Source organism: Rhyacophila brunnea, unplaced genomic scaffold, assembly GCF_057557595.1.
Source record: "Rhyacophila brunnea isolate RB1 unplaced genomic scaffold, BYU_Rbru_1.0 scaffold_18, whole genome shotgun sequence".
NCBI classification, from domain to species: Eukaryota; Metazoa; Arthropoda; class Insecta; order Trichoptera; family Rhyacophilidae; genus Rhyacophila; species Rhyacophila brunnea.
Window position 1 is genome coordinate 37,197,034 of NW_028232837.1, and position 12,142 is coordinate 37,209,175.

At 33.2% G+C, this 12,142-nt stretch overlaps 1 protein-coding gene across 1 annotated transcript; it reads left to right on the forward strand.

The window, feature by feature from the left end:
• Window positions 1-2,443: 2,443 nt before the first annotated feature.
• LOC147073482 (chymotrypsin-2-like) lies at window positions 2,444-7,459 on the forward strand. Its single transcript, XM_085945656.1, has 5 exons — window positions 2,444-2,459; window positions 3,385-3,535; window positions 5,204-5,453; window positions 6,637-6,783; window positions 7,313-7,459. Exons 1-5 carry the CDS (start codon window positions 2,444-2,446, stop codon window positions 7,457-7,459), a joined length of 711 nt encoding a protein of 236 aa, XP_085801782.1.
• The last annotated feature ends 4,683 nt before the right edge of the window (window positions 7,460-12,142 follow it).

The window sequence follows — 12,142 nt, forward strand, 5'->3', positions numbered from 1 at the left end:
TCTGTTCATGGAAATATATTTTCACAAAGTATAATAATATAAGCATCTGATTGTATACGTTTATACCATACACGTACACATACAAACTTAATGAAAATATAGTTTCATGAATAGAATTCATAAGTTTAGTATGGCATACGGTTCTAAGCCGCATGCGGTTTTAGTCCATGGATGGCTTCTAAGTAAGTGAATGTCGAAGGGACCGGGAACCATGGCCCCCACAAGACGGGAGGCTGGCAGGGCTCTAGCCTGAGGGCCCGGCGTGGTGAATCAATCAGTTAAGTGAAAAAAACACACACCACAAATTTGCTTTAATAGTAAAAAAAATCGTCTGCGGCGCTATTTTATTTAATGATTAATAACATTTAAAAATATGTGATATGATGATTAATATAAATAAATGATAATTCACGTAGAGAATTTTTAATTTTTTATAATTATTTATCTTTAATATGTTTACTTACTTATAAAATAACTATTTATGCAATATGACTTATATTAGTGCTTCATAATAATATGATGGTATATGCCAACAATTCTATAAACCGACAGGATATATTTAAAAATCGCTAAAACTGCACGGAATACCCTTAACAATAGATTTCGTGGAAATCATTTGGGGAACATTACTGTAGAAATGCACACCGCCCTTAACCTTAGCGATAGGTAGGGGGGCCGTCATATATATTGGCCTGGGGACCCGCTTTAGGATGTAGGGGTCATGCAGGGAACTATGGGGTGGCTGCAAATTATAAATTGCGACGCCTACGCGAAATATCCAACATCTGGGGAATAAGAATATGAATTATCTGACATGCACCACCTTACACAAAATCCTGGCGGCGCCCATGGTCGTGAGTCCCAGGTCCGAATCCTGGGTCTGGCCAAAATATGCATATATTATTTTTCAATTTGTGTTTGTTGTCAGAGTACGGGCCTGTTGAGCAAGTGGGCTAACATCCATTTCTCATAAAAACAAAAATCTGTTAATACAATAGAACCTCGATATAACGGACGAATGCGGATGAGGAGCTGTCCGTTATATCCAAAAGTCCGTTATAGAAAAGTAGGTTTTTTGAATGCATCTTTTATTAAAAAAATAAACGGCACAATACAAAGCCAGTGATGTTTCTATAAATTGATTAAAAATATTATGTGATTTTGAACAATGATGAGGTAAGTATGAAAACTTTAATTAACTGAAAAGTTTTCTACTATCAAATAACAACTAACTAATAATTATTGTAAATATCTGCTAAACTCATTGAATGCAGTAATAAATGCATTTATACATTTTGAGTAAACAAATTAAACTGCTGTGCAGCTGTGTGAATTAGCGGCCACCGTTGCAAGCGTCATTACTATAAGTACGACGGCATTAAGACTCGCATACGAGTGTGAAAGGTATGTCGTGATTTTCATGCATATAAAATTGTAATACTTGGATTTTAACATGTAGTTATAACACTAACAGGATGTTTTTAATAATGCACATTATTGACCGGATATTTTGTCCGTTAGGTATATCGAGGTTCTATTGTAAAACCTCCACTCTGTGGAGGCCCATATGATCTCCTTAAGATCGGACATCAAGATAATCCCGTATGAATGAATTTGTATGAAAATGAGTGTCTTCGAGGTCTTAGAGGTCCTTTTTGGCTTCATTGTTATAACATGTTTAGGGGTCCATCTGTATAAAATATTGGTTTCTTTAACATCTCTGATCTCGGCGTTCTAATTTTAAAATAGATACCTAAGTATGTGACTATCTCAATATAATTACGATAATGTTAGTAAGTATACAAAATATACTTACGACTACCGCTTTTATTTTTTCAATATGTTAATACAAACTTTTGATATTTCGTGAATATTAATTGACAACGAAACAATGCACCGAAGTACACAGTACGAAGTCACAGAAAAGTACCAATATTACTTAAGTGTCAAAACAATAATATTCTGTTCTTTTAATTTTAAGACGTTTTTTTGTGTTTTACTATCCACATAAATGCCATAATACAAAGATATTTATGCAAATTTATATATACCTACTGACGTTTTTTTTCGATTACGAGCAAACAGGTTGTGTGTTACAGAAAAAAGAAAAACTATAGTTTTAAAATAGTACGTAGTATTACGTTGTGAATATTATTTTTCTACTTCACTGGTACCAATAATTATAGGCATGTATATTGATAATAATAATTTGCAATAAAATAATATTGTCATTGTTATCGATTGAAAAAGGTCTTATATGTTTAAAATAATATAATAAAATCAGCTTCGAAAATATAATACCTAATTATTAAAAAACTGTCGTAAAATTTATAATTAACAAAATAAATATGCGTAAAAGTGATGTTAGTTTCGTGATTTTAATTTTCGGTTGTGCAGTTCTGAATTTCGCAGGTATGTCTATGTGTTAAAATTAATTATGAAAATGCAGCTATCAAACTGTAATAAAGTTTTTTTTAATTGTCTATTTACATTAAAGAAAATATCATATCATTATAATATCCTAATTATAATAAATTATTATACATATTATTATTATTCTGAGGCAAGAGAAACCCTTGCATGGCTCCAAATTGTACTGCTGTCATAAAATAAATATCGTTTGTTTGTTAAAATGAAAATAAATTAGCAAAACTACTATTACAGTACCTACCTATATGACAAAAAATGAAAGAAAATAGCCCATTATAATGAAAATTATTTTAATTTTTTCAATCATTAGAATGTTACATTCTTAAATCTTGTGAATTATTTGTTGAATAAAAAAATTGTTAATTAAAAATTATTAGCAAGTTCAAGTAAGTTACAACAAAAAATCTTGGACTGATCCATGACGTCGGTGAATAATTAATGTAATACCAACTTTGATTTAAAACGCAAAAGCCGATCGCCAATAGTACCTAACTCAATTTGGAAAGCGCTTCAGATATAGATCTACCATCATAAATTGGCATTTCAGCGAGGGCGCTAGTATGACATTGAGAATATTACCATAACTAACAAAAAAATGGTAATTTATAATTTTTTATTGGTAGTAGATTTCTGTACAAATATTATGCAATCCATAATTCGAGAAACATGTTGTAAAATTAAATGGCATTTGTAACAAATTTATCCTCGATAGACAATTTTAGTTTCAAATTCGACTGGCTGCCAACTTACGATGGTAGATCTTTAGTACTAAGAGCCATTAGTTAAAATTTGTCGCAATGACGCCTTTATCATAGTGGTCTATGTGCATGGGCACGAAACCCGAGAGATGCAGGTTTGATTCCTGCAGGAAAAGTGTTTTCTAAATTATGTATGTTCAAAAGAAATTGTTAACATTAATCATTAATTCAATTTTTAAATGTTTACTTTTATTAGATGGACAGCTCCGAATAGTTGGTGGATCACCAGCACCGGTTCGTTCTGCACCATATCACGCTTCTCTGCAGAACATTTATGGCGTTCATGTGTGCGGTGGGGCCGTCATATCCAGAACAGCCATTCTATCAGCCGCTCATTGCTTCGTAGGGTATGCTTTAACAATAACATTATAAGAAGTATAGAGTAAAGATATAAAAAAATATTTAAAGTTTGAACTGCCTGACTAAAAACGTACGATGTCACCAAAAGACGGCTCATGTAAACTTTTTTCTCAGCTAGGTACCTGATTTCAGTCAGCCAACTATCGCCATATGACCTGTATAGAGTCTGTATTCTATAAGCTGGCGTACACGTCACACGGAAAGCATTGTATCATTGCGTTCAACTGTCGCAAGTTTTCAATGGGAGGGAACGAGATGGATGCACCGGGGGGGGGGGGAAACTGGCACGCCAGCTTATAGAAGACAGACTCTAGTTACAATGTACTGTTTCAAGAAATGTTAACAAGCCACAGATTTTTATGTGTGTATCGATTATTATTATTTACCACTCACACCCTTGTCAAGAAATTCCAGATCCTAGTTTCTGTTGCCCATTCATTCAAATATTTGTGCAGACTTACGTTTGTTTATCTTAAAAGATATTTTAACATTTTTCTTTGAGTTACTGCTGTTTATCACTTTATAAATATAAATGTAGAAATATGTTCAGATGACCACATCCTAAGTTCTAAAATTAAAAAAATACAATTAAGTCATTATATTATGTAATTAAACAATAGTCTGTATGATTTTGAATGATGAAATTAAACAACAAAAATTATATTCCTTGTGTAGTTTACGATTATGTCTTACCATCTTTGTTTGACATTGTGGCAAGACCTATCTTAAAGCTAATGTTGATGAGAAAAGCAATCCAAGTTGTTTTATGATAATCTTGTAGTGGACATTTCTTATTAAATAGTTAAAATTTCTCCAAAATTACAAGCCATATTATTATTTTTCTTATTATTTTCTAATGCCAAAAGATGTCGCTATTTTAATTTATTATAAAAAATGTACATAATTATTTGTTATACTATAAAATAATATTATCAGATGGCAATACCAGCTGTCAACATTCTGTCTTTCCCTCTCTCATGTTTATATGTATGTTCTTTATTACCCTGTTTGATCTGGTATTTCAGACTCAATTATTTGTCAGTGGGTTCTTCCTCACCTAGATATTTTTTGATTGATTGTGTATGTTGCCTAAGGTTACAATAGGTTACAGTAAGTTATAGCGTCCTATCCCAATTATAATTACCCTTAGCCAGCTCTCAGATCAAAACTCGTCTTGTGTACCGAACAAACCTTCCGAGAACTGAGATCCAGTGTTGCTTGTGAAGACTGCGCATCTACCTAGTGACAGTTACTCGTAGCCTTCGAAACGTATAGATATTTGAATGTGGTGATCGGCGAGCCGGTATAGGAATGACCAATTCGTAGGTGTTTGTATGTGACTTCGACTCATCGACTCAGAGCCCGAGAAGGATGCAACTTGTCGATTGCAACAGCCAGATGTTTTTTTCAAACGAACCAATCGCATTCGACCAATCTGCGGAGCTCCATTTGCCAACTTGTATTTTGTTGTTTGTATTGAATAACGAATACGTCACATTGACGTATTCAACACGTTTTAGGAGAGACGAGTTTTGATGTGAGAGCCGTATGATGTATTATTGAATTATCGTAATATATTCTAAATATAACAGCGATGTAAAGGTTGTAGCTTTGCTACTGATTATTCTGTTTTAATTATTTAAAATTTGTTTCAGAGCTAAACCTGAATTCATACACGTAGTGCTCGGTGTAAATAATCTAACTTCAGACAACGGACACAGGTACAATATATCAAAAATCATTCCACACGAGGAGCACAACCAGACAACCAAAGTGAACGACATTGCAGTTTTGCTAACTGTCCTCCCGATTGTTATGACAAGACTGGTCCAACCGGTGCCCCTATTGGTCAAGTTCATAACAGGCAATGACAATTTGACATTTACTGGCTTTGGGGCTCAAACAGTAAGAAAAGACATTACTTATTAATATTCTTCATTATAATATCTACGTCATCTATGTACATGTGCTAATATGTACAATCTAAGAAACTGACAAGACGCTGATGTTTATGTAATTAGTAAACACTGATCAGCCGTTATTTTTGTAAATGAGAGTGAGAGCTCACAGTTAGCGTAACTAGTGGCAAAAAGTGAAATAAATCTGACAGCTGTCATATTATGATAACCAACGTATTTTAAACCAGAAATCAAATAAAATACAGTAAAGACTAACTTAAATACATGTTATTGTTTCGACACTGGGTTGACATTGGTTGAGATCAATATTATGATGGCAGAGGCGTAGGTACCTTAAGAAATATTTTAAATTTTGATTTTGTCAATAAAAAAATATAGGAGCAAAATGATGAAAACACTGTATGCATAACCACTGATAATGCAGCCATTAAATTGTTTAAACTATATCAATTAAACTATTAACCTAAAAACTATATTATGAACTATTCAATTTATATTATGAAGGTTTCATACTTTTCCCATAAATTTTAATATATTTAAGGTATCGGGCAATTGAAATTTAAAAAAATGGCCACAATTTTGATTGTAGAATGCAACGTTGCCTTCTCAATTATCATTCCATTTTGATCTATACATGGCTTTCACCGTTAGTTTGATTCAACGTAATGACAACATTCTATACTATTCTACACTGATTTGTTAATATACACTAAAATTATACAATAAAAAACTCATCCATAAAATACATTATAGGTAATAGGTATTTGAAATAATAAACTGAACCATTTTTTATTTGTAGTTAGAATTTTGACATTATTATAAAGTTTTTTATCTGTGCTTACTGCCATCTATTGAAATCTTATTAAACTATTATATTAATACCAAACTGCGAAATAAATGAAAAAATGAGTAAACTGCAGACTGTTAAAAAATAATTCCCAACCATAATAATATTAGTTTATATTCTTTAGTAATCATTAGATGGTAACTTTTTTGATATAACGATAGGTACAATGTAAATAGATAAATATTATTTTTAAAACAAATAAAACTTTATGTACCTACCTACAAGAAAATTTATAATAAACTACATAATATACAAGTTTTTATTTGTAATGTGTATTAAATTTAGTCATGATGGTAATACATAAATCTTAAATTTTTTTCAGAACCCAGGCAGTTCAATAACATATCTACAGACAATAGACCTGCGAGTATTAGACATGGCTACATGTAAATATGCTTATAGAAATATTAGACCACTATACTACTCGCAGATATGCACTTTCAACGCTGTCGGACAAGGATCCTGCCATGTAAGAATTTCTGTTAATAAAATCGATTCTTTTATATCAAGTAAATCAGATGATACGTTACACTTTACATGTTTAAAATTATTAATGACTATATTAATTATTTTAATAGACAACAATAATATGAAACAAACATAACATATTAGTAAATACAGTCAGCAAACGCCTGCAATGGCCAAATTGTAACATACCTGCTTAATAAGTCTAAGATCTCGAGTTTGAATCCTAGGTCTGGCACAATTACATTTAAAGTAAGAAAATACGAAGGAAGTTTATTAAGTGTTGCCACCAAGCTGGCCAAGAACTTGTAATTTTTAATACTAGCAATACAATGTATGCTATGGACTAATCGATACAAGCATTAAGACAACCGAATTGATACCTAAATTGCTGGATGTAATTGCCATTTGTTGTCAATGGCCAACAACTGTTCACAACACATGAATCGACGAGTCTGCTCGCTTAAAAATATGTACCATCAAAAGATATGACAAATTATTTTAATGATTATAATATATTCAAAATTTCACAGGGTGATTCTGGAGGACCACTCGTGAAGGACAACTCATTGGTGGGAATTGCTTCCTTCGGAGTGCCATGCGCCGTCGGCTATCCCGATGTCTTCACAAGAACGTCGCATTACTATCCTTGGATCTTAAGACATGCCCCTGATGCATGACTAACGGCCAGTGCAATGACAATGAACCATTCTATTTGTGATATCTGTGTTTATGTGCCTTTTTTAGCCATGCTGTTCTGTCAATATTATTTTCATTAAATAAAATTTATCATAAAAATTTGGTCATACCTATTGATTGGCTACTGCTCATGCTATAATATGTATCATAAAAACACTAATAAGTTTAAAAAAAAAAACTATATCATAAACCTAATTTTGATGATAATATCAAAATTCTAATGGATTTAAGTTTTGTACTATTCTGGATATGATACAAAACTTAAATCCATTATAATTTAAATTCCTTCAAGTGGGTACCCATGGTCAATAGTATTAATATTATAATAACAAAAAGTTTATCAGATTAGATAGCAGCTGTAAAATTGAACATACTTTCTGACAGTGATGTACAAAATGTAAAATCTGACAAAAATGACCACTTTAAGTTTTACATAATACAATTGAACTTGGTTATTACGATCACAGAAATAGCGAGATCTCGGATGTAATGAGGAAACATTCGTTGACATTTTAGTTAATGATTTTCTCCATACATTTATCCACTTTTATAACGAGCTACTTCTCGGGTATACCGAGCAAAACTGTTAATGTGTCGATCGTCTGATCAGTGCCACGGACAAGTTAATTCCATAGATATTCAATTATACGCAGAGTACAACATTTTCTTCAGACACTTAGTAATATTTTCAGAGAATTTTGTGAGTCATTATATTGTTTCAATAATTATTAAGAAAATGCTGTATAATTCTTATTATACTGGTTGGTATTTAGAATATTAAATCACTCATCATTAAATGATACCATCTATTTTCCTATCGATATCAAAGTATTCTTTGTAAATTACGTAGGTACCTACTACTGTTTAAATAACATTTTTATCTATAATACTGTAAATTATCTTGAAAGATTATTTGATTAATACCACGATAAGAAAATAATTCATATGATAGGGCGTAGATAGAAATATATCAATAAAAATTCTCCGACTGTCATTATTTAGGCATTCCAAAAGAAAACGTGTGCTCAAAATAGTAATGTGAATGAATGACAGTGGCACAGGACCAAGATGAGTGAAAAAGAAGTGGCAGAACTTAATACTATGGGCCTCAAAATTCTAGATTGTAATGGATAGTATGTGTCAGTGGAGAAGAGTGCTTTTTGGATGAATGTAAACAATCGCTAATCGAAATGAATAGCACACTCATACTTACAAACTTAACTAGATAATAACAATAATATTGCTTTTATAGATACACCCTGATGATAACATACGGAAGTGATAAAATTTTAAAAGCTGACTGACGTTGAATTAAAATTGTTTTTATTTTTAATACATAATGTACACCCAAAATTATGTCATTGACAACTTTAAAATGTCAGTCTCATCAATTATTATTTATTGTCATGATAAAATGTACTAGTACTGCTTTCATAATTGACCAGTAGATGGTGTCACCAATTATTCATAAATAATCTTGAATAAAATAAATCTCCAATAATTTTATTGAAAATAAGGTTTTGAAACAGCTTGTTAGAAATACTAACATGTTTGCAATGGAAAGGCAATGCCTACCTAAATAACATAAAGTGGCAAGCAAAGAAGACCTGGTCAACTGTATACAATATAGAGGATTAGTATTGAGTTAGATTTAAAGATTTTTGTGGCGCAAAATTTGAGGTAAGCGACTTTGGACATATATAGGTGGATGTAGATGTTAGAAGAGAGACAAGACCCACAAATGGTTGCAGCTTGGGAAAGAATACAAAATAAATATTTTATACATATTATAATTTGTTTCATTGATTATGAGAAGGCATTTGATTCAATAAAAAATTATAGACGCCCTTAGCAACCAAGGAATTTCCAGTTGCTACATAAAAATATTGAACAGTATATACAGTGATGCCACAGCATGCGTGAAACTCCACAAACGGTCGTGTAAATTCCCCATTAACAAAGGTGTCCGGCAAGGTGATACCATTTCACCTAAACTATTCACCGCTACTCTTGAGGAAATATTTAGGAAACTTGATTGGGAGGAAAAAGATGTTCCAATTAATGGGGAGCACCTCAGTCACCTGCGCTTTGCAGATGATATAGTTATACTTTCACAAGACCCGAAAGACCTCCAAGGTAGAATGCAAGAACTCGCGGATGTCAGTCAAACGGTCGGCCTAAAAATAAACGTCTCAAAGACAAAAGTGATGAGGAACTGTTTTTCGGACCCTGCGATTATCTGTATTAATGGCACCCAACTCGAGCAAGTCAGCAGCTACGTCTATCTCGGACAGCAGGTGTCCATAGACGGAAGCATGCACGATGAAATTGCTCGAAGAACAAAGCTGGGATGGAGTGCTTTCGGACGTCTGAATAGTATCTTCAAAAGTGACCTACCATTGTGTCTTAAGCGTAGGGTGTTCGAGCAATGTGTGCTACCCGTGCTCACGTATGGCTGCAAGACGTGGACCCTCAACACGAGAGATGTCCAAAGGCTAAGAGTCGCACAGCGAGGCATGGAGAGCTGTATGTTGGGCATCACGCAAAAGGACCGTAAGAGAAACAAATGGGTTAGGAAGCAGACAGGAGTACGCGATCTACTAGACGTTGCCAAACAGCTGAAATGGAGATAGGCAGGGCACATTGCTCGCCGAAAGGATGGCCGCTGGACAAATGCTGTCATCCAGTGGTACCCAAGGGGCACAAAACGGCCACAGGGTCGCCATAAAAGCCGCTGGATTGACGAACTGGTAAAGTTCGGCGGAAATACGTGGCAGCAAACGACACAGGATCGAGAGAGTTGGAAGAAGCTTGGGGAGGCCTTCATCCAGCAGTGGATTGACCCCAGCTGATGATGATAATACTTTCATGTATAATATCTTAAATGAAGGATTTTCACAAAGTGATTAACTATTGTTTATAAATCTATAGAATATAAAAAATAATATTCAATACCTCCTAGCGCTGGGATCTAGAAGCTTTATTTAGTTAACGAGTTCCGTCAATAGATGGGAAAACTATTAATGATGAAAGAAAACCTAGAGGGTACCCTAAATATTATAAAGATAATTAACAATTTCATTAGAAAATAATACTCTATCGAAATTTCATAACTACATTATATTTATATAATTTTTCTATATCGTTGTGAATATTATTTTTCTACTTCACTGGCATCTATTGATAGGCAAGTATGTCAATTTGTAATAATAATTATTACTATCATTGTTATCGATAGGAAAGTGTCCATATTTTTGTTTAAAATAGAAAAAAATTGATTTCCACAGTATTATAATATACAAATATGCATAAAAATGGTGTTGCTTTTGTGATTTTAATTTTCTGTTGTGTAGCTCTGAAATTGGCAGGTATGTAAACATTAAAATTTATTATGAAAATGCAGCTATTAATATGTAATAAACATATTTAAAAACATACAAGCTTAGGGATATATTTTACATACACATTCATTTATTTACTATGTAAATAATATATGTCATAATATATTATTATACATCAATAATTATTAATCATTGTAGGGGCCAGTTGGATTGTTTGGCCAAATATAGGTTCTTCTCAACATCTTTGAGCTATCAGACTATTATGACTTATTAGATTTATTATGTTATGTCAATTAGTGAAAAACAGTTTATCTTGTCTAGGCAAATTAGAATTTTAATGTTATTTTTGTGTTAGAATTATGTTGATACAACATTAGGTAGGTAACAAGGTAGGAAATTAAATTGCTGATGATTAAATGAGTATAAGTGATATATAGATAAAATAAAGTTAGAATTATACTGCGACTTCTATATTAAGTCGTCTGCGTCACCACAGTCGTTTCTGGAATAAAATCCTCCCTATACAGCCACTTTCCTCGCGCCCATAATTCAGTGTGTGTACAATATCACGTGGAGTTTTATTAATGTTAAAATTCCTAAACCTTTGTGAAAGCAGACGGAGAACATTATTTTGAATGTAGAAGTATTGTGAGGAGGAGATATAGAAAAGAAAGCTTATAATTTCTCTCAATAGTGTCAGAGATAGAGTGTATGGTTTGACAAGTGAACAAAGTGCAATTGACTTAATAGTATCAGAGTGCAAAAACCCATGAGTTGTAACGATGTCAGTAGAAGGCTTGATATAGAAATTGGTTTACAGTTTTCCTATCACCACATACTAATTTATTCATGGGTGAAACTACTTGTGTAAGTGCTTTGTATGAAGAAATATAATATGCATTTTATTTATAAAATTGGATTACACTGTCTACATCAGGGGTTCCCAACCCCGTGCCCGCGGAACGATTCGTATGTGCACGCCACTATTCAACAAAGACAGAATTTTCACGCTAGTCTGACACACACAGAAAACCCGAAGTGAAAGAACGCCACGAACTGAGCCGATGAACGCCGAAGCACGTGACAGTAGTCACGTGCTCGTACCATCCCGATTGCTTCGGCAATCATCGGCTCAGTTCGGGTTTTCGGCGTGTACAAGGAGTGATGTGCAAATAGCATTCCCCGCCTGGAGCCTGGAACCGCGTTGCTGTCATTGTGATTGCGATTGTTGCCCCGTTCGGGTCGCGACATTTAGCTAGGAGACATCTTCGTATGACGAAACACGAATTAGGAGTTTTGATATTCCTTCTATATAGTTCTAAA